Here is a 25,670-nt window from a genome sequence, read left to right as displayed (position 1 = left end):
CATTATTCACTTCTCGTACACTATAGTAAAGTTTTAGTACTGTTGTTCAGGCTGTTTGTTGTTTTCTCTTTTTTTTATATATATAAAAAAATTGGGGGGGGGGGGGCTTTTTTATGACTTAATTCATAGTGAAGTGAAGTAGACAGGAAACCGGGAGAGAGAGATGGCGAGTGACACGCAGCAAAGGCCGTCAGGATTGGGACTCGACCACTGTCATTTTCTCTTTAATGAGAAAGACCGATAACATATAGTTGATGGAGAGAGGGTAACACAGGTGAGAAGGCATTGTGAAATTCAGTCCTTATCCAGGAGGGGACATACATTATGGATCCAAAGGAAGGGGCTTATTTACATTGTAAATAACCCATGTGTGAGATCTTTCTTTGGCATCACCACTCATTTGTGAGCAATGTTGTATTGAATCCCTTCTCTCCATTGCAGTTTAATAAAGGATATTTTGATGCACGTTGCAGTATACTACAAAGAATATCTGTACTGTATGCATGTTTGCGATATGCAGCTACGTGGGTATGATTATGTGATTATTTATAGTAGCCTGTAATTCTATAGCATGCAAACCTTTAATAAATAATGGTCATACAGTTGTTTTTTGTCCAAATATATTATACACGTTGAAACAGAAATGTGTTCTTATAAATACAAAGGGGCCAGAAGATTTAGACAGAAAATGATTTTACTTCCCAATGGAAAATGTATGCAATTACTTTTTTATCTATAGACATTTCCACATTTACAGGCTAATTTACAGGTATGTCCCAAACAATATATTTGAGAATATATATTCTGGGCCCCATAATGTAGTCATATACCCATATATTTTCTATAAAATACATACACTTTATCCCATTCTTTGCAGTATGGGATAAAGGTGCCAGTAAAAAGCAACCAGCAGTTCCGTCATAGCGTCTCACTCTGTTTCCTGTGTTTTTGTGTGACGTCACAGCGAGCATGCCCACTAGTGACACTGAGTCGGTGAACACGGAAAACCAGAATGGAAAGAATGCCAAAGTCCCCTGCTGCGGCCCTCTCTGGTGAGTCCGCCATTTGACACGTGCATTTTAGACATTCAGCCTCAGTAGAGCAGGGGTTGCCCAAAAGGTAGCTCGCGATCTACCAGTATAGATCACAAAGTTGTGCAGGTAGACCACATGACATGCCATAAAGAATATGTACGGTAATTTAAATGTCACTTGAATTAAGGTGACTTGATTATTTGACATTAATTGTTTATTGATTATTTGTTTTCAGTAAGAAAAATCTGAAAATCACCCTCAAAAGTTTCCCATTTCAAGTGGGTTTGTCTTATGTAATGCCAGCGGTGCTATTCCAAAGCCCCTACTATGCCTTGAGAGAGTCTTGCTCAAGGACCACTTTGATAAGAGACATGGCTGTTAAATGTGACAGTGGTTGATGTGGGCATTGAACCTGTGAACTCATGGTTTTCCTGTGCAGATCAGGTTTCTTTCTTCTTCTTTTTTTAAAAACACGTACCTGACCGGAAAAATTATTTGCTAATGTGCACGGCAATTGGACGCCGCGTTCATGATTTGAGGTATTTTATTTAAAACGGGCCACTCCTACACACGTTGGAAGCCAATCTTGGCCAATCAGGATGGAATGTGTCTACTTTATGTGCTCTGATCTACTGGGAACGCTTTATTTGTTATATATATATATTTTTTTACTACTGTACTACTACCACTTGAAGTCTTACTTTACTACTGTACTATATGTCATTCTTTTTCTTTTTCAAATGGTATTCATACAGTAAGCAAATTCAGAATGTTCTACCCCACCTCCTCTCAGTACCATTTAAAAAATTCTCCTTCCCTTCTGCGTTCTCTCTCTCTCTCTCTCTCTCTCTCTCTCTCTCTCTCTCTCTCTCTCTCTCTCTCTCTCTGACCATAATGCTTGGACCATAATGTAAAACCTGTGATAGACTCTCTAAAAGGATTGACTTTAACATAATGACCCTCTTGTTCCCCCCCAGTCAAAAATTGACTAAATCCAAGTACAGGTTAGTATGGTGGTGGATCATTATGCACACTACTGCTGCATGGTGGACCCATTCCCTGCCTTTAATTGACTGAAATCCATTATTCATATTGCATGGTTGATTTGTGACCTTGTATTTGCAGTGCCCTGTTTCTCCAGCAGTGTGTTGACATTTTGAATCCCTTTTTAGCCCCCCCAAACGACCTTTTGCGTGTAATGTTATATTTATGCCTTAAATTAACATGTTTCATTTTCCTGGGCAGTTCGACTAGGACCTCAGAAAAAGACATGACGTAGTTATGAAGCATCCTACAACCACTTTAAGTGAGGAATAGGAATGCTCTGCTGTCTGTTGAGAATGAATGGCAACAACATGGAAATTATAAACATTTCTTGTACACATCAAAAAACAGGAATTTTAAAAAAAATCCAAAAAGGTAGCACATCCAAAAATTAAACAAGCGGTGGACAAAGTACTCACATTTCCATTTCTTTATTGGCACACACCAAAAAGGAACGCTTTGGATGTGCTACCTTTTTGGAATTTTTTTAATTCCTGTTTTTTGATGTATACTGGATTTGGGTCTGGCACTCCACTGAAAACCATTGCTGATGCGCAACCTCTTTTTCTCATTTATTTCTTGTACACAATTTCGGATAGTTGCACTATACAGTACATCCAAGAGTAAAGGCCTATCTATGTAATTTAAAGAATGAATAATTACATACAATGCATGCACTTATACTTACCCTGCAGTATGTGAAACAAACTAAAAACATTATCACATGCTGATAAACTGATAAATGTCTCATACTGTAATGACGCTACAGTACCAGTTCCAGAGAAAACAGCGATTTGCATGAATACAGCCTGTTTTGCATTAGGTCACAGTTTTTGAGTTTTGGGCTCCCCAGAACACACTTGCCCCCATTTATTTCCGTGGACCACTCATCCCCAGCGGGATCTTGTAAAACGTTTACTGAGGTTAAGGTTGGGAATAAGGTTAGGCATAGTTTTACTGAGGTTATGTTTAGGAATAAGGTTAGGTTTAGGCATCGTTTTACTGAGGTTACTGAGCTTTAGGAATACCTGGTGGTGCGCGCATGCTCCTCGGTCGCTGGATTTGACTCGGGCGAGCGTGTTTTGGGGAAGGCGTTCTTGCATCATGAAGTGTATGGGAGTCACGCCTTGGCTTTGTTCTGTTCAGAGTATTATTTATGAGTGCTATTCCGTTGAAATAATGTATTGATCACGTGTGACAAGCGTGTAACATTGATAAGTGTGCATGTGTATGTGTCATAGCATAGACTTAAAGGTCCCCACACACCGAGCGCGTTTTTCGGATTTTTAGCGGCGTTTCTCCATCGGTTTTCCGAAAAACGCGTCCAGTGTGCAACCACCTTAAGTCTTGCAAAAACAGCAGTGGGAAACAGATGCCACTGGTCTGCCACTTTGAATATTGCAGAGAGTTGTGACCCGTTTTGGCGTTGTGAGTTTATCCTGTTTTGTTCCAGCATTCCTCCAGTGTTGCTGTTTGATCTCCATTCTCACCCAAACCCATATGAGAAGATTTGTATGGCTCTAGCAGAGATTCTCAAACCGTTTAATTTCAAGGACCCCCCAGTTTGACATGCATTAGTCTACGGACCCCCATTTAATGGCATTTCTATCTCTGGGACCCCCAATTTATATTATAAAATCGATGTTAATTTAACTCTGAGAGTGTACAAATGGAACGGATCCGTTTGGTTCCATTTTTACACTCTCAGAGTTACAGACCCATAAGGGTCCATTTGGTTCCAAACTATCATTTAGCTGGGGACCCCCTGGAACTCCCTCAAGGACCCCTGGGGGTCCCCGGACCCCACTTTGGGAACCACTGCACTATCCTATTGATCTGCATGCACAGTATTGTACTGCATCAAATACCTATACTTGTGCATGTAACATTTGTAACATCATTGTGCCTGTTATCGTAAGTCATGTATGTAATTATAAGTGTTAATTTATAATACATATATATTTTACATCTACATCTAACAATATAAATACGTTATAGGGCAGTTTAGTAGAATTTAAAAAGCAATAAAAGTCACAGCAAGTCAATATGGAAAGTTTGTGCTTTCCATATTGTCATTGCCATCTTGCCACTGGCATTATTTTGATGCTAATCTTTGTACAGAAACCAAATGTTGAAGCAAATATATTTTAATTCATTCTGGATTATAGAGGGTATGCGCATGCATAAAGTAAGTAGCAAATCGAGTGGCAAAGTTAGTTCAATGTCGTTTAACGTTGTTTAATACAATCAGATAGGAATTCTTTTGTTTGGATGTATGGGCTGTCAAGGCCAGAAAGTAGTGGTTTTGCCACTCAGTCAGTAGGCGTTCCCGCATAACTTGCGGGTATGATGATGTCACCCTCATACTCTCTATAGACAGTTTCAACGTGTGGCTGTTTACTAGTATACCTAACTACCTCCTGGTTCTTTGTATTTTAGTCATTTCCCAGGGCAACAATCATAAACTGTATGGATGTTCACAAAGGTTGGAATATTCAGGGCATCTATACTGTTGAAAATGTCTTCGCATGATGTAATTGTAGTCCTGTACTCTGAGCTCACTTCCTCTTCCCCCTCTACCTCTACCTCTGTCTTGTCTTGTCTGTCTTGTCTGTCTGTCTGTCTGTCTGTCTGTCTGTCTGTCTGTCTGTCTGTCTGTCTGTCTGTCTGTCTGTCTGTCTGTCTGTCTGTCTGTCTGTCTGTCTGTCTGTCTGTCTGTCTGTCTGTCTGTCTGTCTGTCTGTCTGTCTGTCTGTCTGACTGACTGACTGACTGACTGTCTGTGCCTGCCTGCCTGCCTGCCTTGTCTGTCTGCCTTGTCTGTCTGTCACTGTCAGTCGCCATTGGCGAAGGTGGAACCGTTTCTGTCGCAGGAAGTGTCGGGCAACGGTGAAGTCTGTGACATTCTATTGGCTGGTGATCATCCTTGTGTTCCTCAACACTCTGACCATCTCCTCTGAGCACTACAACCAGCCTGACTGGCTCACTCAAGTACAAGGTACGTGAACATAATGTGTCCAAGTTAGGCATTTAGCAGCAGACGCTCTCTCTCTCTCATCCAGAACCACTTACAATAAGCAAAGAAAACACGAGGTAATACATCAACTGCATAGAAATTGTCATCTAGGATCATAGACAAACCAAGAACCTATCACCAGCCTAAACACTTTACAGTATAATATCAAAAACATCAATCTGTACATTGAAACTATACACACTATACTATAGGACAGTGGTTCCCAAAGTGGGGTCCAGGGACCCCCGGGGGTCCTTGAAGGAGTTCCAGGGGGTCCGCAGCTAAATGATAGTTTGGAACCAAATGGACCCTTATATGGGTCTCGTAACTCTCTCATAGTTAAATTAATTAATTAATTAATTGGGATCCGTAGACTAATATGAATGTCAAACTGGGGGTCCTTGAAATTAAACGGGTTGAGAATCACTGCTAGAGCTGTGAAAATCTTCTCTTATGGGGGTCCCTGGCATATGTTTTCAAATGGGGGTCCGCGGGCTAATAAATGTCAATTTGAGGGTCCTTGACATGCTATAGCATGCCAGGTATGTGTGTCGCACAGCTGCAACACATTATGTGCTTGTAAATAAACTTTTCATGCCGAAAATAGCAAAAATAACTTATCACAGCTCACACGTTGTACATTTTGAGCTTGTGCTTCTGGCGCACAACAACACCGCTGCATAACAAAGCTCTTTACTCTTTATACTTGTTCTTTCTCTCGGCCCTGCTCACCTTGCAAATCAATACACTTGCGCGCGCACGCACACACGCACGCACGCACGCACGCACGCACACACGCACACACGCACTTGACGTCACTGTTTACTGTTTTGACTAATGTCAGATAATCTATGTATCTAGTCAAACCCCTTATCATCACCTCCTCACTGCCGCAGCATTATACTTTAGACGCTTTACAAAATATGTCATTGGATGACTCCATCATCACCCTCCACACTGCCTTCTTCCAACCGCACTGAGCAACTCTGTTGAAAATGCTTTTCATTGACTACAATCTGGTATCAAACGCAGTGATCTAGGATTATAGGAGGCCTTTGCTATGTTCCATCAGTTTCAATTGAAACGGGCCTCCAGTCTCTAGGGGGAACCCCCCACCCTTGCACCGAGGCCCTCTCTCTCGCCCTGACTCTCTCGCTGACTCGCTGCCTTGCTCTCGCCCACGCTGTTAAGTTACACCTATTTCCTGTTAATAACCTGGGTAAAATGTGCGACATGGGGAGGTAAAGGAGAGACACTTTATTTGTGAAGGGACACCAGGATCAGGAGAGTTGTTGGCGTAATTGTCTTATTTGGTCTTGAAACGGGCCTCCAGATCCCTAAGGCCGCCCACTGAACGTCCTGACATACAGTACACACCCGATGCGCAGGTGCGGTGTGGACTGGTAATAATAATAATAATAATAATAACTTTATTTATATAGCACTTTTTTGGACGGAGTCACAAAGTGCTGTACAACACAATCAATAAAAGCAACAAATCAACAACTTACAGTCAGCAATATAAAAACAACAATGTAATAGATAAAAATAGATAATAATACCGACAAAGTTCAGTGAAAAAACATTTAACGGGGCAGGGGGGGGAATGCTTTTCTGAACAAATACGTTTTGAGAAGTGATTTAAAAGATGCAATGGTATCTGCTTGTCGGATGGATTTGGGAAGGGTATTCCAAATTTTAGAGGCACGGATGGAGAAGGCTCGTTCTCCCTTGTTTACACAATGGAATTTCTCGGGAACCTTTAGGAGAGCCCCGTCTGAAGACCTAAGGGTGCGGGGAGGGTTATAGGGGTGTAGGAGATCCACAAGATATTGGGGTGCCTGGCCCGTTTGTACCTTAAATGTTAATAAAAGGATTTTAAAATCAATTCTAAAAACAACAGGAAGCCAGTGAAGTGTAGCCAGGACCGGAGTGATGTGGTCCCGTCTCCTGGTGTTTGTCAGGAGTCTGGCGGCAGCATTTTGGACAAGTTGTAAGCGGGAAATTGATTTATGGGTTAGGCCTGTGTATAGTGCATTACAATAGTCTAAGCGTGATGTGATGAATGCATGGATAACTTTTTCTAGGTCGGGAACTGTTAAAAATGGCTTGATTTTAGCTATGCTTCTTAATTGGAAGAAGCATGCTTGCACCGTTTTTTTTATTTGGATGTCAAAGGTAAGACCTGAGTCAATGAAAACCCCAAGCTTTTTGGCTACCGGTGTGATGTTCATAGCCATGTCTGCTAGGCTGTTTTTTAGAATGTCGGTGTCGCTTGGAGGGCCAAAGAGAACTATTTCGGTTTTATTTGCGTTGAGCTGGAGAAAATTTTGGGACATCCAACTATTTATGTCCAGGAGGCATGCCTTAAGGGCGACTAGACTGTCAGGGGAAGGGGACTTTATGGGGACATATATTTGGGTGTCGTCTGCATAGCAATGGAAAGTGAGGTTATGTTTATGGATAATGACGCCTAAGGAGAGCATGTAAACTGAAAACAGTAGGGGACCAAGTATGGAGCCCTGGGGGACACCACAGGTAAGTGGGGCTATGGAGGAGGAGGCATCTCCGGACGTGACAGAAAAAGACCTATTTGCCAGGTAGGATCGGAGAAGTTCCAGGGCTGTTCCCTGCAAACCAACCCATGTCTGCAGGCGGTTGAGTAAGATGGGGTGGTCCACCGTGTCAAAGGCAGCACTCAAATCCAACAGAACCAGTACTGCACAATCTCCGGTATCAGTGGTGAGAAGTATGTCATTGGTGACCTTTATGAGTGCTGTCTCTGTGCTATGATGGGCTCTGAAACCTGACTGAAATTTTTCAAATAGGTTATTATTGTTCATGAAAGTTGTTAACTGGGAGCATATGACCTTTTCTAGAACTTTCGACAGAAATGGCAGTTTGGAGATGGGCCTGTAGTTTTGTAGCTCAGAAGGATCCAGGTTTGGCTTCTTTAAGAGGGGTTGTACTATGGCGTGTTTGAAGGCGGCGGGGAAAGTAGCAGTGGATAGGGAGGCATTTATAATGGCAAGGATGTGGGGTGAGACTGTGGTGAGCACTTCTTTTGGTTGGTACCAACAACACCGCCACACACCGACTCTTAACACTTTTCAAGCCCTCTCTTGTACTTAATGTTCACTCACGTATGTGTTCCGCACACAAACAGCTCAACGCTGAGGAGGGGGGGGTGCATAGTCACCAGGACACGAGGGGGCTGCGGGATAAATAGTTTGTACGACAGATGGTGCCACTGCTATTGTCCGGCGCGTCCCCTATATGGGCAGAACTGAATGCGGTTTGGCGGTACGCACGCACGCACGCACGCACGCACGCACGCACGCATTCACAGACGCACTCATGCACACACGCACATAAATATGCTGTGTGTGTGTATGCTGCATATACTCACATGTGTACACACATGCTTACTGTCTGTCTTTCCAGATGTCGCCAACAAGGTGCTTCTGGCAATGTTCACTATGGAAATGCTGGTGAAGATGTACAGTTTGGGGCTGCAGGCTTACTTCGTGTCACTGTTCAACCGCTTTGACTGCTTCGTGGTGTGTGGAGGCATCATAGAGACCATCCTGGTGGAGCTCGCCATCATGTCCCCACTGGGCATCTCCGTGTTCCGCTGTGTGAGACTCCTCAGGATTTTCAAAGTGACTCGGTGAGTGGGGAAAGTGCATGTTGGGCCTATAGTCGAAGGCTCAACGTAGGGAAAGAGAACGTTTGAAAGTGGTTCAAAGTATTGATGAAGTTTTGTTATAGTAAATGCATTAATAATTCATTATAGTATAAAGTATACGTTGTATAATGCAATCATTTTTATTAAATTGTTTTTATTGCTTTTTCCAACACACAACAAAACATCCATACATACATATAGACACCACTGGACTACTAATGAGCATAATACAATACATTAAGAACACCTTGAATAAATGTAATACATGAACAAAACAGACACAAGGAAATAAAATAAGTAATAGAACTGCACTCTGTCGAGTGCCTATACTTGCTTGTTGCACACAAGTAGGCCATAAATGGCCTACTAGTGCGCAAGCAGAGCGTGCAACTACTGTCGACCGCTACAAACTGTCAAATCTCAGCTTCTCTGTGAAAGAACGTTTGAAATATTGAATTATTAGGTTTAGCTATTTGCTACGTACATAGTTTTTGGAGGTAAAAAAGTAGTATTGTTAAGTATGGTAAGAGACTGCTTTCGATGGTGGTATATGTCGATCAGTGTCGGGTGGATTAAAGGAAATGCCTCTATGTGGCTGATGAATGAATATCAACATCCTAATACATCCTAGTACTACCTACCCCCCCACCTACCTCTGAGTGGGGAGTAATTGGAGTACAGGGTGTAATTGGTTTTCGATGGTGACGTAATGACGATATGTTTTAGTGTCGGGAGGATTAAAGGTAATGCCCCTATGTATACATGTATGTATACATGTATGTAATCTGACACCACTGCCATATCAAGCACAAGTAGTCATTACGTCATACGCTGGCACGGCGCATACGCATCAAACGGCGACATGGACGAAAACTATTACTTGCGCGCTCTGCTTGCGCAAGTAATAATGCAATAATAATGTGTGGTTAACTGGAATACCAGTGTGCCTCGGCCCACCATTTAGGAACCACTGACAACAGCACTGTATGCGTGTGTGTATACTGCGTGTGTGCATGTGCAGGATGCCTCATCATGGCTGTGCATTTTCCCGTGTTGATCTGTCTTCCTTCTCTCCAGTCACTGGGCGTCTCTCAGTAACCTGGTTGATGTGTCTTCCTTCTCTCCAGTCACTGGGCGTCTCTCAGTAACCTGGTTGATGTGTCTTCCTTCTCTGCAGTCACTGGGCGTCTCTCAGTAACCTGGTTGATCTGTCTTCCTTCTCTCCAGTCACTGGGCGTCTCTCAGTAACCTGGTTGATGTGTCTTCCTTCTCTCCAGTCACTGGGCGTCTCTCAGTAACCTGGTTGATCTGTCTTCCTTCTCTCCAGTCACTGGGCGTCTCTCAGTAACCTGGTTGATGTGTCTTCCTTCTCTCCAGTCACTGGGCGTCTCTCAGTAACCTGGTTGATGTGTCTTCCTTCTCTGCAGTCACTGGGCGTCTCTCAGTAACCTGGTTGATGTGTCTTCCTTCTCTGCAGTCACTGGGCGTCTCTCAGTAACCTGGTTGATGTGTCTTCCTTCTCTCCAGTCACTGGGCGTCTCTCAGTAACCTGGTTGATGTGTCTTCCTTCTCTCCAGTCACTGGGCGTCTCTCAGTAACCTGGTTGATGTGTCTTCCTTCTCTCCAGTCACTGGGCGTCTCTCAGTAACCTGGTTCATCTGTCTTCCTTCTCTGCAGTCACTGGGCGTCTCTCAGTAACCTGGTTGCCTCTTTGCTGAACTCCATGAAGTCCATTGCCTCGCTGCTGCTGCTCCTCTTCCTCTTCATCATCATCTTCTCGCTGCTCGGCATGCAGCTCTTTGGGGGAAAGTTCAACTTCGACGAGACGGTCACCAAAAGGAGCACCTTCGACAACTTCCCCCAGGCCCTACTCACCGTGTTCCAGGTGACCAAAGAACTTCTCTTCTCTTCTCTTCTCTTCTCTTCTCTTCTCTTCTCTTCTCTTCTCTTCTCTTCTCTTCTCTTCTCTTCTCTTCTCTTCTCTTCTCTTCTCTTCTCTTCTCTTCTCTTCTCTTCTCTTCTCTTCTCTTCTCTTCTCTCCTCTCCTCTCCTCTCCTCTCCTCTCCTCTCCTCTCCTCTCCTCTCCTCTCCTCTCCTCTCCTCTCCTCTCCTCTCCTCTCCTCTCCTCTCCTCTCCTCTCCTCTCCTCTCCTCTCCTCTATCATTAAGTGTTTCCTCATGTGAGACTAATAATGTTTATAACTCTGTTCCGTCAGATCTTAACAGGGGAGGATTGGAACATGGTGATGTATGACGGTATCATGGCGTATGGTGGTCCAGCCTCCTCTGGAATGGTGGTCTGCATTTACTTTATCATCCTCTTTATCTGTGGAAACTGTATCCTCTTCATACGCTGCTTAACTCCTTTTTTTTGGCATCCCAAGTTGTTGGAAGCCACACACACTCGCACGCACGCACGCACGCACGCACGCACGCACGCACGCACGCACGCACGCACGCACGCACGCACGCACGCACACACACACACACACACACACACACACACACACACACACACACAGAGTGGAATACAAATGCATGTCAGTTCAGTTAGTCACTGCACAGTATATGTTGTCTAGTTTAAGGTTTGATGTTTCATTTTCCCTGAGTCACACGAGCAGACATCCTCCTGAACGTCTTCTTGGCCATCGCCGTTGACAACCTGGCAGACGCAGAGAGCCTCAACTCGGCACAGAAGGAGGAAGAGGAAGCCAAGAAGTGGAAGAACAGCACAAAGTACAATACTGTCCACTTCTGACACAGCTTTTACCATAACTCACATTTTCAACATTCTGTCGTTGGGACGTTCCAAAGGTTGGCGTAGTAAGGACGGCCCGATAAAATGTTTTGTTTTTTTAATTTTAGTTTTCTTCTCTCATGATTACCCTGCAGTGTTGAGAGCACAGATATGAAAAAAGAAGATGGAAAAACTGAGGACAAAGGTGGAGAGACCAAGGTGAGAGAAAGAGAGAGAGAGAGAGAGAGAGAGAGAGAGAATGGAAAGTTTGCAATGCATAGAATTGTGCTTGGATAATCAGTGGCGTGCACAGACATTTAGAGGGCAGGTGCTTAAGTGAAAAAAGGGCACCTTGTGCAGCGCATGGAACTGGCAGGTTCCCGTAATAGTGTGAGATTTATAGATTTTGGGAATAGATTTTAGTTTTTTTCAAAAGGGCTACTACAACCATTCTATATAAAACAGTTGTGTGGTGGTGTGATTTTCACAGCAGTGATACGATTTCAAATCAACCCTTAGTGTTTTTTACAATGTATACTTAACGTAATTTCCTTTATACTCCTGTTGGTATGTAGGTTCCTCCGGAGGATCTGGAAGACAAAGAGCCGTATCCTACAATGGACAACCCAGGTATTATATTATATCAAGGAATCGACAATATTAAGTCTCTGGTAGCTCGGTAGCATTACAGATCAAAAAGGAATGCTGCAGGGTCCTAATGTTTGAGGATATTTTGGGACGCAACAACACGTAGTCGGAAACTGTATTTATTTTATGTAAAATGCATGCAAGTAAATAGATTTCAGATACATTTACGTTGCATGTGTCATTTCTCATTATTGGCAAGACACCGGGGCAGAGAAGTTGTCAAAAACACATTTATGTGGAATGGATATTGTGAAAAATGTACCAGTGAAAGATCATAACAGAAGTATAACATGATGATGGCACTTGTGTTGACTCTGGACGGACTGTGTTTCCTGTCCTCGCCACCAGGGTGTGCTGCGGACGACGAGGAAGACCTGCCAGAGGTACCTTCTGGGCCCCGCCCCCAGAGGCTGGTTGACCTCAGCATCAAGGAGAAGACTCCGCCCATTCCCAAGGGCAGCGCCTTCTTCATCTTTAGCCACACCAACCTGTGAGAGAGAGACACACACGCACACACACACACACACACACACACACACACACACACACACACACACACACACACACACACACACACACACACACACACACACACACACACACACACACACAGCTAAAGGCATGTGTAAACAGACGTGTTCACATGCACAAACACAGTCACAGACACACTCAGATGATACACATGAATTCACACAAAAATGTACCTAAGGAGGGCAGTGGCTTCTACATATTCCACACATGTATGCTGGCACATGTAAGTATGCTACTTACAAACATAAGTAGGCAAGTTTAAATTTGCTAAATTTGGTCAACCTGTGCCATGTTTTCACATTGTAGCCGAATCGGGAGCAGTACCATGTGCCATAGAGCGTTCTTCCGGTTTGAATGGGAAAACATGGTGACTATTTAAGCGGTTGTTTGATCACCTAAAATCTGTACTTGCTGGGGGAAAAAAATCAAACATCTGTAGCTGTCTGGGACTACCTTTTACTTTTTGGATATGATATTGCGACAAGGGTGATCTTCACTGCACTTGGACGGACTCTACCTCTGCCTCGGGATATCTCCATGCGGATATCTCGGAGCTAATAGCGGAGGGTGAGGTTCCAAACGGGGCTAGTTGTCACTACAACAAGGAGGAGACGAGAGACAAACACACTAGAGCACTGGTTCCCAAACCTTTTCCTGTCAAGGACCCCCATCAGCCCCGCGGACCCCCCATTTGAATATATACGCCAAGGAAAGCCCCATAAGAGAAGATTTTTACGGCTCTGGCAGTGATTTTCACCGATTTTCTTTTCAAGGACCCCCAGGTTTGACCTGAATTAGGCTACGGACACCCATGTAATGGCATTTCTATCTCTGGGACCCCAATGTATATTGTAAAATCAAAGTTAATTTCACTCTGAAAGTGTACAAATGGAACCAAATGAACCCCATTTGTACACTCTCTGAGTTACAGACCCATTTGGTTCCTAATTATCATTTAGCTGGGGACCCCCTGGAACTCTCTCAAGGACCTCTAGGGGGTCCCCACTTTGGGAACCACTGCACTAGACTATTGTGCACTTAATTACTTTATCATCTCTCTTACCTTTGTCTCATTCGTTTCCTCTCTCCTATGATCCCCCCCCCCCCCCCCCTCCCTCTCTCCCTCTCTCTCTCTCTCTCTCTCTCTCTCTCTCTCTCTCTCTCTCTCTCTCTCTCTCTCTCTCTCTCTAGGTTCCGTGTGTTCTGTCATAAGCTAATTAACCACCATATCTTCACCAACCTCATCCTCGTCTTCATCATGCTCAGCTCTGTCTCTCTGGCCGCTGAGGACCCCATACGCAACTTCTCTGCTCGCAACATTGTACGTACCTTGTCCTTTGCACAGGCGGTATGGGGGATATTGGATTTTAGAGAACAATTCCTGTTTTTATGTGAAATTCCTGTGGTTCTTGTGATCTGAGAGAAGCCTTTAGAAAGCTTAAAGGGCCACTTCACCCCTTTTGCAACCAGATCTTATTTTAATGACTTTCCTGGGGTTTTTATGTGCATGGGTGTTTTTAGATATTTCAGTATTTCCAAGTGTCCATGGGCTCCATGATGCCATGGACACTGGGCTGACTTACTTCCTGGACTACATGTTGTCTCAATAAGACAGCCCTCCCCCTATCCACAAGGAGGAGCAGTTGACCAAAGCATTATGGGAATTGTATAGTCCAGGAAGGAAGTGAGCCCAGTGTCCATGACATCATGGAGTCCATGGACACTTTGAAATACTAAAAGTTGTCTCCCAAACATCATTAAAATAAGATCTGGTTGCAAAAGGGGTGAAGTGGCCCTTTAAGTGTTCGGCATATTAATGGTACATGGAAGCAGTAGCCCAGCTCAAAGGCAGTAGAACCATAGTGACCTATTTTCTTTTCATAATACCAATTGGTTTTTAGTTTTTGCTTTGTTTTGTTTTTTTAAGCTTTTAGACGGTTTTGTGCATACTGAAGCTGTTTTTCCAGATTAAAATTTCAGTTCAAATCCTAAATCTGTAAGTCTTACTCTCAGGTCACAGGACCATATACACAATTAATACAATTAAATGGTACAATTTAATTATCTTGATACAGTTCTGTAAGTGCATGTTGTTAGTTATGGTCGTGGGTCCATCAGTGTTTGCCAAAAGAAAAACAAATTGATATAGACAAACTACATTTTTATTGTGATTGCATGATTGATGACATGGAACTTGTGCATTGCCTCTTGCAGATTCTTGGTTATTTTGACTATGCATTCACCGCAATCTTTACTGTTGAGATCCTGTTGAAGGTAAATGACCACTGTGTGCTCTGTCGTGCTACGTAGCTAGTTCCCTAGTAACCCTTTGTACCACTTGTTTCATTCTGATTACCTCCCCAGATCCTAGGCTATGCAGACTATGTCTTCACTAGTATGTTTACATTTGAGATCCTCGTTAAGGTAAAGAAATAAGTGAACCTGTCACGTTTTTACTACAGCAACGACTCAACCACTTCCAAGCTTGCTGCACTCGGCCTCCCACCCATCACTGTGGCTGTTTTTTGACTGGTTTTTATTTGTCATTATTGGTTTTTTTAGTCGAAATAGCCACCTGTCTGTCTTTTTTTATCACGATGCCTGTTCACCAACTTGGGGACGTACATTGTTTGTTTTCTTTGTCTGTCTCCTTCATCCTATCTTTAACCCACTTTGACCTGCGGCCCATTCTACATAATGTCTTCTAAATCCTGAGAGTTTTCTTGAAAAACCCATGTTTCTATGTGAATGTGCTCAAACTATTTCATGTCAAGGACCCCAGGAATTATATGAAATTGGCCGCAGACCCCCATCTGAAAATTTGTTGTTCCAGGGACCCCCCAGAAGCAAAGATTTTAGTTAAAAAAAGTTCGCTCTGAAAGAATATATATTCAAAGATTTGCGCCACATTTTCACGATTTTTCAAAAATAGCAGATCGACAAGCTCATAGCGCATCAAACATCAAACCCTGGATAGCCATACATGGAGAAGACTGGATCATCACCTAGATCTGCATATATGGAGCTGGCCAGCGACTCTACATCTGACCTCAAACCTCAAATCCTTAGATCTCCATATATGGAGCTGACCTGTTCTGACATTCCATATGTTGATCCTTCCCCATCCGTCCTTCCTCTTCTATGTCTCCCTTTTGACTGATACCTGTCCATTCAAACTCTAGACGGGCCTGCCCCAAAGTTATTAGTAGAGTTCTCAACAGCCCTGAAAATTTGAGGCCCGGCCCTGTACACTGTAACCCTGTACACTCAAGACACTGCCCCCTCTGCCACCCTTAGATCTCCATATATGGAGCTGACCTGTTTTGACATTCCATATGTTGCTCTGACCTGATCAAACCATGTACACACTCAAGACACGCTCCATATATGGCCAGTACAGAATTCATTCCATAATTATGTTAATCTGACCCCCATCCCAAAGCGCAACAATAAATACTTAAATAATCTTCCACTAACATGGACACATTCCATGCAATGGGTGAAAGCCTCTTTTTTAAGTTCATATTTCCTGGACTATGGAAATAAACCCCACTCCTCTTTGTATTTCTGTCCCCTGTGTGAGCTGCAAGGTCACACCCGGCCTGAATGCACAGCTCTGTCTTTGATATCACTCCCGTTAGCCTTGAGCACCTTGGTGGAATGTACTCATTGGAACTGGAACCAACACCTTGAAAAAGCAACCACTGTATATTATCCAACCCCAGTCTCTCTGTCCTGCATATACTGGCCTACCCATCTGAACAAACGGATCGCATGTTTTAAGGCTTATGCCTAAGCTTTGATCAGCTGGAGATTATAGACCTAGATTCATGGAAAGTGTTTATAATATGGCTTCCCAGCTTAATCGGTGCAAGAAAAAAGAAAAATAGTGGAATAGCTCCGGGATAATGTGCCACGTTGTTGTCTGAACATTTCTTTTCATCTATGTGTATTTGTATGTGTGTGTGTGTGTGTGTGTGTGTGTGTGTGTGTGTGTGTGTGTGTGTGTGTGTGTGTGTGTGTGCGTGTGCGTGTGCGTGCATGCTACTGCATGTGTTGGATTGTGTGTAGACTGTGCAGCAGTACTGCATTATTCTGCTTGAGTCAGGATTCTTTGCATTAATTTTTATAGACAATTATACGTATATGCAATGTTGAAATCTAATATTTGTCTGATGTCCAATGGATTTGAGAATTGCTTGTATTTCCCAGTGGCATTCTTCATACCTAGTAAAGACTATGTAGGAGTTTGGCATCACTTTCAAAATGTACATTAATACTGAAACATTTTATTGACTTGCTAATGTATGTATTTGTTTGTGTCCTTGATTGTCCTCTGCTCAGATGACAGCGTTCGGGGCGTTCCTCCATAAAGGGGCGTTCTGCAGAAACTACTTCAACCTCTTGGATCTGCTGGTTGTTGGAGTGTCTCTAGTCTCCTTTGGCATCCAGTATGTATCTGTCAATTACTCAATGAGTCAGTCAATCACTGCACATGGTCACTGTCGGAAAGCCCAAATATTGTGGGCCTACACTAGTACGTCCAAATCCATTACCCTTCAGGAAAATCCAATTACAATTAAAATGTTGGACACTCTTCTCTTATCCAGAGTGACTTGTGGTAAAAGTGGGAGATCATAGTAAGAAGTGTAAGCAGTGCAGGAAACTGTGCAGGGAAGCATTAACCTATGTAGTTATTATTTAGTTACAAGCTCTTTGTTAATATTCATTGCTAACATATTATTTGTAAAATCCCAGACAAAATCACTTCCAAAAAAAATCCAGCCTGAGGTCCCTATTATGGACATAATCATTAAAGCGGAAAACAAAACGACGTGATGACGAAAATAATTAATTTATGAAAAACATAAAAAGATGGAATATGGAGGTGCATGGTTTCTTCTGCCTGGCAGCGACGATATGAGGATGATCTTCAGTTCATGTAGTAGTAGAATTATAAAGCGTAGCAATAATTGAATGCCATCATCACTGTGAAGTGCATAGGAATCATCAACACATTGTTTGACCACTGACTGACCTCTCTGTAGATCATCTGCTATCTCTGTGGTGAAGATCCTGCGTGTTCTGCGAGTGCTGCGTCCTCTCAGGGCCATCAATAGAGCCAAGGGACTCAAGGTAAGTGCAGGGTGGAAACCTAGAGGGTTTGACTTGCATGAGTCTAAGCAAGTCTTGGTGTTGAGTGAAACGCCCTGAAATTCTTACATGATCTTTTGTTCATGTGCCCAGAAACTAAGAGAGGCAACTAATACTTTGATGTAATCTCGTGTTCGCATGTGTTGTGTAGCGCAGTGATTCTCAACCTGTGGTACTAGCACCACTAGTGGTACCAAGGACCTCCTCTGGTGGTGCCAGAAATCTTCCTGAACATGACAAAGGAGGGGGGGGGGGGGGGGGGGGTTGTTGTTGGCTTGTTGTTGGCTTGCTTCACGTATCACAACAAACTGAACGGTGGCAACGCAGTGGCTTAAAATGGAACTATAAAAGTGTAAGGAGAATATTTTGACCAGCAGCAGCTGCAAGTAAAAACTGCAGTGGTGGACGTCTCGGAGTCAGACGGACCTAAAGCACTATTGCACGCTATACTGTATTTGTTTGACGTATTTTAACGTAATAATGGTGGTACCCGAAGAGCCAAATATTTTCTGAGGTGGTACTTGGTGAAAAAAGAGAACCACTGGTGTAGTGTATCATCATTTGTGTGCATTATCACATTCCTCTCACACAGTATACAGGTAACTGTTATACGTTAAGAGAATGTTGAGAGAATTTCACCCACTCTTTTACTTACACACTAAAGGTCCTTACACACTTCGCCAAGTCACCTATTTAAGGACCTTAACTACTGTATGTTATGTGACAATATAGTGTGACTGATTGTATTTTTCAGCACGTGGTCCAGTGTGTGTTTGTGGCCATCAGAACTATTGGCAACATTATGATTGTCACCACGCTGCTGCAGTTCATGTTCGCCTGCATCGGAGTGCAGATCTTTAAGGTACAGATGAAGGTGGAGGGAGGGGTGAGGGCTAGCCTCGGAAACCCAGACGTTACATAATGTAATGTGGAACAGTATTTTTAATGAGTACATTATGTGCCTTGAGATTTTTTACTTAGTCCTTTGATGTACCTTGGGCACATTAAGTTTGAAAATCCTCAAGGCATGAGTAAAGAAAAGATGATGATACCAAAGGAGGAGAGATTGGAGAGCTAAACTTAAACAACTATTAGCTCAACATCATAATATCATTTTAGATTTATATATTTTATATTTATATTTTTAGCTCTTTCCTTCACTCGTCTTTCACAGGGGAAGTTTTATCGCTGCACAGATGAGGCCAAATCCAACCCAATGGAGTGCCAGTGAGTATTACTTAAACTTAAAGCCTGTGAATGCCTGCGTCATTCACAGTTATTAGAATACAGTACACACATTACATGGAGAGATACGAGGAAATAATATCACAGCTTTATCCACTTTTGCACATGATTTTCCGTGATGCTGATAATGGGCTTATATCTGAAACTGGTTTCAGACATAAGTTTTTGATCCCAATAAATAGAAGACAATGGATCGGTGATCTTTGGTCTCTCTACTTACGAGAGCTGTGCTAATTGCTGTACGTGCTTCAGTGCATTAATAAAAGTAAGTTACAGTTGTGTAAATGGTGTACCTGAAAGGGGAAACCGCTGTACTGTATCTCAAGCAAGTATACATTATTGCTGTGTCACAGAAGCAAGTACAGTTGCTTCTGTGACATTTTAAACAAATCACATATATTTCAAGTAGGCCTATACTGTGATCTGTGTTTTTTTTTAATAATAGTCACATATTATTTACATACATGTAATGCATGTGTCTGTAATGCAGTGGTTCCCAAAGTGGGGTCCGGGGAGCCCCAGGGGTCCCTGAGGGAGTTCCAGGGGGTCCCCAGCTAAATGATAGTTTGGAACCAAATGGACCCGTATGTGGGTCTGTAACTCTGAGAGTGTACAAATAAATTAACATCGATTTTACAATTATAAATTTGGGGTCCCAGAGATAGAAATGCCAAAACTGGGGGTCCGCAGGCTAATTAGTGTCAATTTGGGGGTCCTTGACATTCATAGTTTGGGAACCACTGATTTAGATCCATGTAATGCATGTGTCTGTAATGACTTCATCCCCTTGCCTTGCAGAGGAAGCTACATCATGTACAGCAACGGGGACACGGCTCTGCCCATGGTCAGAGACAGGCTCTGGTTCAACAGTGACTTTAACTTTGACAACGTCCTTACGGCCATGATGGCCCTGTTCACCGTGTCCACGTTTGAAGGATGGCCTTCGTAAGTACGCGTGCATGTGTGTGTGTGTGTGTGTGCGTGTGTGCGTGTGCGTGTATGTGAGACACATGAGCAAGGTACTAGTGCACGCACATCCATGGCCCGGGTGCAAGACAAGCAATAGTATCATAAAAGAGAATAGAGTGCACACTGGTGATGCTGAATTGATAGATCGAAACTTTGATGACGCAATGCAAATGTCACCATCGCTAGTGTGCAGACTCTATGGAAGGTATGCCCATGCTTAAAGTGAATGGCATATCGAGTGGCAAAGCAACAGGCAAAGTGAGTTTAACATTGTTTAATGTTGTTTAATGCAATCATATAGGACTTTTCTGTTTGGATGTATGGGCTGTCAAGGCCAGAAAGTAATTTTTTGCAGTATGGCATTCCTGCATAACTTCCGGGTAGGATGATGATGTCACAAAAAGAGTAAACAAAAGGGAGATCTCCATAGTGCAGTGGTTCCCAAAGTGGGGTCCGGGGACCCCCAGGGGTCCTTGAGAGAGTTTCAGGAGGTCCCCATCTAAATGATAGTTTGGAACCAAATGGACCCTTATGGGTCTGTAACTCTGAGAGTGTACAAATGGAACCAAATGGATCCATTTGTACACTCTTCAGAGTTAAATTAACATTGATTTTACAATACAAATTGGGGTCTCAGAGATAGAAATGCCATCAAATGGGGGTCCGTAGCCTAGTGCATAATATCCCTAATAATCCCTATTAAAATGGGATGACAATCACTGCTAGAGCCGTAAAAATCTTCTCTTATGGGGGTCCCTGGCATATATTTTCTAATGGTGGTCCGTGGGCTAATTAGTGTCAATTTGGGGGTCCTTGACATGAAATAGTTTGGGAACCATTGCCATAGACAGAAGATTATCCCCATTGTGATCTTTTTGTGCGTGTGTGCGTGCGTTTCTGCGTGCGTGCGTTTCTGCGTGCGTGCGTGCGTGCGTCCGTGCGTGCGTGCGTGTCTCTATCCCTCTACAGTCTGCTGTACAAGGCCATCGACTCCAACGGGGAGAACGTGGGTCCCATCTACAACCACCGCGTGGAGATCTCCATCTTCTTCATCATCTACATCATCATCATCGCCTTCTTCATGATGAACATCTTCGTGGGCTTCGTCATCGTCACCTTCCAGGAGCAGGGCGAGAAGGAGTACAAGAACTGTGAGCTGGACAAGAACCAGGTAGAAAGGCCTGGTGATGGACTGCATGTGTTCATGTGCGTCAGGGATGTTTATGCCCTAGTGTGCACACTAGGGCATTAAGCAACTAGTCGACTATTCAACTAGTCGACTAGTAAATCCACTAGTTTGACCTTGTTGGTACAAGTTGATAAGATTTTTTTTTTCTTTTTTGATTTTGTAGGCCTCAAGATCAGGTAGATTATAGTTATAGTCACCAATGTACACAGTTTTTAAATGTACAAATATTTATTTCCAAAAAAGAAAAGAAAAAACTAGTCGACTAGTAAACTAGGCGACTAGTCAACTAGTAAAAATGACTAGAAGTGAATGCCCTAGTGCACACATAGACATCAAAGGGGGCTTCAGCCCCTGCCCTTTTACCTGTCTGTAAAACAACTGCCCTTTCCAGACCACGAATGCAGCATTTGCTACGTTGAAAGAGATGCAAAAATGACACTCCTTTCCATGCCATTCCGGAAGGCAGCATTCAGGAGAATTGCTTTTTTCCGAAGTCTCCTGAACTTGGAACGCATTTGGAACAAATTTGTTTAGAAATCCATGTTGTTCCACCGCATCTCCAGTAGATAAAGAGTGCTGGGAAAATAGCTGATCTACAAGCTCTCAACGTGTCACACTGCGACGTGTTGTGAGCTTGTAGATCTGCTATTTTCGCTATTGTTGTCCAAAAGTGCCCTCCTACGGAGGGCCCCTGCCTCTGGAACTCTCTCGGATCGTGACAAATCATTAGAAAGAAGAAAAAAAGGGCAGGGTACAACACTTGTTTTTCTTCTTTGTAATTATTTGTTCATCCCAAAATGTTGTTGTGTTTGTTGTCATGATTTGTCACGATCCGAGTTGGCTTTGTTCGAGGCTTACATGTCTTTAAATAAATACCTTTTGAAATGTCTACGGGAAAAAATGCACGGGAATTATTTCCTGGGCCTGTCGTCGTCATGAAAGGGGGCGGGACTGCGACGCTCTATAATAATTGATGCATTCAAATGGACAGATATATTTGGGTCCACTTTTTCCACAATCAGAGTGAAATAACACATTTAAATTTGAATATTTAAATATTTGAATAATTAAGTATTAGCAGCGTTTTGGTAAAAGGCTGGTTGTTTTTAATGTGGAAGTATAAATAAAGTGTGGTTCCTCCCGGCTGCAGCGGCAGTGTGTAGAGTATGCTCTGAAGGCCCGTCCACTGCGCCGCTACATCCCCAAGAACCCCTACCAGTACAGGTTCTGGTACGTGGCCAACTCTACGGGCTTCGAGTACGTCATGTTTGTGCTCATCATACTCAACACCCTCTGTCTGGCCATACAGGTAAGAGAGAACCCTCCATTCTGTGTTGATTTTGGCAGAAAAATTTAGATTTTTAGTTTTATGTCATAGTCTTTTGAATAGTTTTCATTTAGTTTTAGACACATTTTAGTCCCATGGATTTTTGTATTGTTAGTCTAGTTTTAGTCGACTAAATATCATATGATTTTAGTCAACTAAATCTACAGTTGATTTAGTCGACTTAAATGTATTTTGGCGGGCCTTGATGGCGTCGTAATGGCTGATCTTACACTTGCTGAAAATAGCCAATCTACTTGTAGATTGGCAACAGTGGAGATTTTTTAAATGTTTATGCTTCAAGGTAAACTGAGTTTTTGGCTTGCTCCGCCACTTTAGCTACGTTGTCGTGTAAATGCGGAGATTTTCAAAAATGAAAACAAAAAATCTACGTTTAAAAAAAAGACCTGTGTACAGTAGGTATGTACTGTACGATTCATTCTCCCTCTTCATCTGTTCCTCACCCTCTCTCTCTCTCCCTCTCCCTCCCTCTCTCTATCTCTCTCTCTCTCTCTCTCTCTCTCTCTCTCTCTCTAGCACTACGGTCAGTCTCAGCTGTTTAACTATGCCATGGACATCCTCAATATGGTCTTCACTGGTGTCTTCACTGTGGAGATGTTCCTGAAACTCATCGCTTTCAAACCCAGGGTAAGCCTCGGATTCATTACCTTCAGTTCAATCAATCAGTAAACCAGTGGTTTCCCAGCACCAAACCAGTTGAGTGGTTTCGTGCTGCCTTGGGACCCAAATGCGGCCTCCAGATCCATGACCCGGTATGAAAAGACACTGACTGACCTAGTCTAGACGCACTAGTCTAATGTTCCACCCGGTCCGTTTCTCTTTCACCATAAGTGTTTCCCTTAGTTAGTTTCCTGTTTTACCCCAAACAATATTACCAGTTACTTTTCTGTGATAGCATGCACCTTTTCCTTTTAACGGTATACCCTCACACTCACTCCCCTCTTCACCTCAACCCCATTACCTCAACCCCATCCCATTCCCCTTTTTATACTAGCATACTTACCTTCTGTACTTACCCTTGTTACCCCTCACCCCTCTCTTTCACAAACAAACACACACACACACACACACACACACACACACACACACACGCGCACATGCACATGCACACACACACACACACACACGCACACACACACACACACACACACACACACACACACACACACACACACACACACACACACACACACCCTCCCTGCTGGCTGTGCGTACCATGCCACTGTGAGCAGGGCTATGTTGGGGACCCCTGGAATGTCTTTGATGCCCTGGTGGTGATCGGCAGTGTGATCGACATCATCTTAAGCCAGGTACAGACGCACGTCAGCATGTCCTATGTCCCTCCCCTCCTCCCGCTGAATGCTACTCTCCCTTCTTCCTTCCTTCCTTCCTTCCCTAACATCCTAACGTCCTTACTTGTTTGCCTTAGTCCTTTCCTAGTGTCATGGTATCATTTCCGAGGTTGGCTTTGGGTGCAACTCACGGTCTCAAAGCCATTCTTTTGATTCTGTTGTTGTACTTGGACACCATTTGCTGCTCGGTCTAATTCTAGGAGAAAACCTAATAACGCTATTTGACTTATTTTCTCTCTATACTGGCCTACTATGAGAAATAGTGGTCATGGGTTTGGGACATATTTTTTGTTTGTTTTGAAGTACTGATCCAAAGTCTGTGGTGTGGCATTCTATACCGGCCTGTCTGCACTACTGTATGTCAGTGAGAGTAAGCTATGATTGACTTAGTTTCAACCTTATCAACATGAGACACAGTAGTTAGAGATATATGCTACATCTATATTCATAGATTCATAAAGGGATCAAATAAAAATATCTCTTTCTTTGATTTGATATCATAGATCCCTTTCAGAACATTTGGACCTCCCTGGTTGCCCTATGTACCTGTCACTAACCTTTGAGGTGTGCATCGGCCTTCTTTTAAAAACATATAGATTAAAAATTGGGGCATATTTCACACCGGAACCTCAGCCTCCTCTCACTGACAGTAAGGCTTTGACTGTCAATCTCTCTGATCAACTTTTTGATGTTCTTTTTTTCTCTCTATTGTTCTATTACTCTGTCTCTTGTCCACCTCTTCTTCCCTCTCACACTTGTCTTCCTCGCTCTGTTCTCTTCCTTTCTCTTCTTTTTTTCCATGTTGTCTTTGTGTCTTTGGGCTGGCGCTTGCAGCACTATTTTGCTGATGCATGGAACACGTTTGATGCCTTAATTGTTGTGGGTAGCGTGGTTGACATTGCCATCACTGAGACCAATGTAAGTAGCCATGGATGCCTTCCCCCCCCTGCCCTGTGTATGATGGTGCAGAGAATGCCTTGCACTAACTAATACTGTATCAGAGTTTAATTCAAGATTCACAATAATGTAGGAGTAGTTGTGTACATTACCTGTTCAACTTTTGTAACATTTGCATGCTAATGACCTTCTAACAATAATAGTGATGAAAATGCGCTCCCGTGGTTGACAATATAGTGGACAAAATGATGAGTAATTTTAATATAATGCTGCTCAAATGTGTTGTGTCTGAACGCAACCCCATTATTATGGTAAACTGTATTTAAAATTTTGTCACTTTATGTACTAGTTTCTCTGGTTTTATCCTAGTAGGTGGGATATTAATCCATTCAATACTCATTCATTGCAAGCCTACACGATCGACGCGTATGCCATATCATGAATGTTTTGTGTCGTTCAAGACGGTCATGCTTTGCGTGTAATTTATGCACTTACATTTCTGATACTGCCCAAAGGCAAGCTCTACTATGGTGATTTGCTGCATGAATGTTTGATACTCGAGGACCATACAACTTTTCAGAGCTGATTCACATTTATTTCTTGACATATGAAACATTTTTGGATGGTTTGTCAAGGTTTTTCCGCTACATTACATTTTCTGTCACACTGATGTTACAGGGTACAATTTAAGCGATGAATTATAATGCTCATTCCTTCACCATTGTAAGGCATGCGTCTCACAGGTCATCCTGCTGACATTTATACAGTCATTTATACAGTTTTGCACAAGAGGCTTCATGCTGATGCTTGTATGTTTTCGTGT

The 25,670-nt window shown here is 43.0% G+C and overlaps 1 protein-coding gene across 1 annotated transcript in view; it reads left to right on the top strand.

Moving 5' to 3' along the window:
- The window catches only part of cacna1db (calcium channel, voltage-dependent, L type, alpha 1D subunit, b), an 85,313-nt gene that overhangs the window by 29,414 nt on the left and 30,229 nt on the right, over positions 1–25,670 (top strand). The window contains exons 8-30 of the mRNA XM_079492503.1: positions 965–1,052; positions 2,012–2,038; positions 4,915–5,075; positions 8,538–8,763; positions 10,459–10,666; positions 10,997–11,117; positions 11,402–11,516; positions 11,673–11,736; positions 12,093–12,147; positions 12,514–12,655; positions 13,888–14,017; positions 14,911–14,970; positions 15,061–15,120; positions 17,041–17,147; positions 17,745–17,832; positions 18,605–18,712; positions 19,025–19,077; positions 19,894–20,040; positions 21,034–21,235; positions 22,404–22,562; positions 23,115–23,225; positions 23,831–23,908; positions 24,785–24,868. Of these exons, the coding sequence (XP_079348629.1) occupies positions 965–1,052; positions 2,012–2,038; positions 4,915–5,075; positions 8,538–8,763; positions 10,459–10,666; positions 10,997–11,117; positions 11,402–11,516; positions 11,673–11,736; positions 12,093–12,147; positions 12,514–12,655; positions 13,888–14,017; positions 14,911–14,970; positions 15,061–15,120; positions 17,041–17,147; positions 17,745–17,832; positions 18,605–18,712; positions 19,025–19,077; positions 19,894–20,040; positions 21,034–21,235; positions 22,404–22,562; positions 23,115–23,225; positions 23,831–23,908; positions 24,785–24,868 (2,594 nt within the window). The remainder of the gene's footprint in view (positions 1–964; positions 1,053–2,011; positions 2,039–4,914; positions 5,076–8,537; positions 8,764–10,458; positions 10,667–10,996; positions 11,118–11,401; positions 11,517–11,672; positions 11,737–12,092; positions 12,148–12,513; positions 12,656–13,887; positions 14,018–14,910; positions 14,971–15,060; positions 15,121–17,040; positions 17,148–17,744; positions 17,833–18,604; positions 18,713–19,024; positions 19,078–19,893; positions 20,041–21,033; positions 21,236–22,403; positions 22,563–23,114; positions 23,226–23,830; positions 23,909–24,784; positions 24,869–25,670) is intronic.

Source organism: Electrona antarctica, assembly GCF_951216825.1.
Source record: "Electrona antarctica genome assembly, chromosome: 2".
Lineage (NCBI taxonomy): Eukaryota > Metazoa > Chordata > Actinopteri > Myctophiformes > Myctophidae > Electrona > Electrona antarctica.
This window is presented reverse-complemented; position numbering and strand designations above follow the sequence as displayed.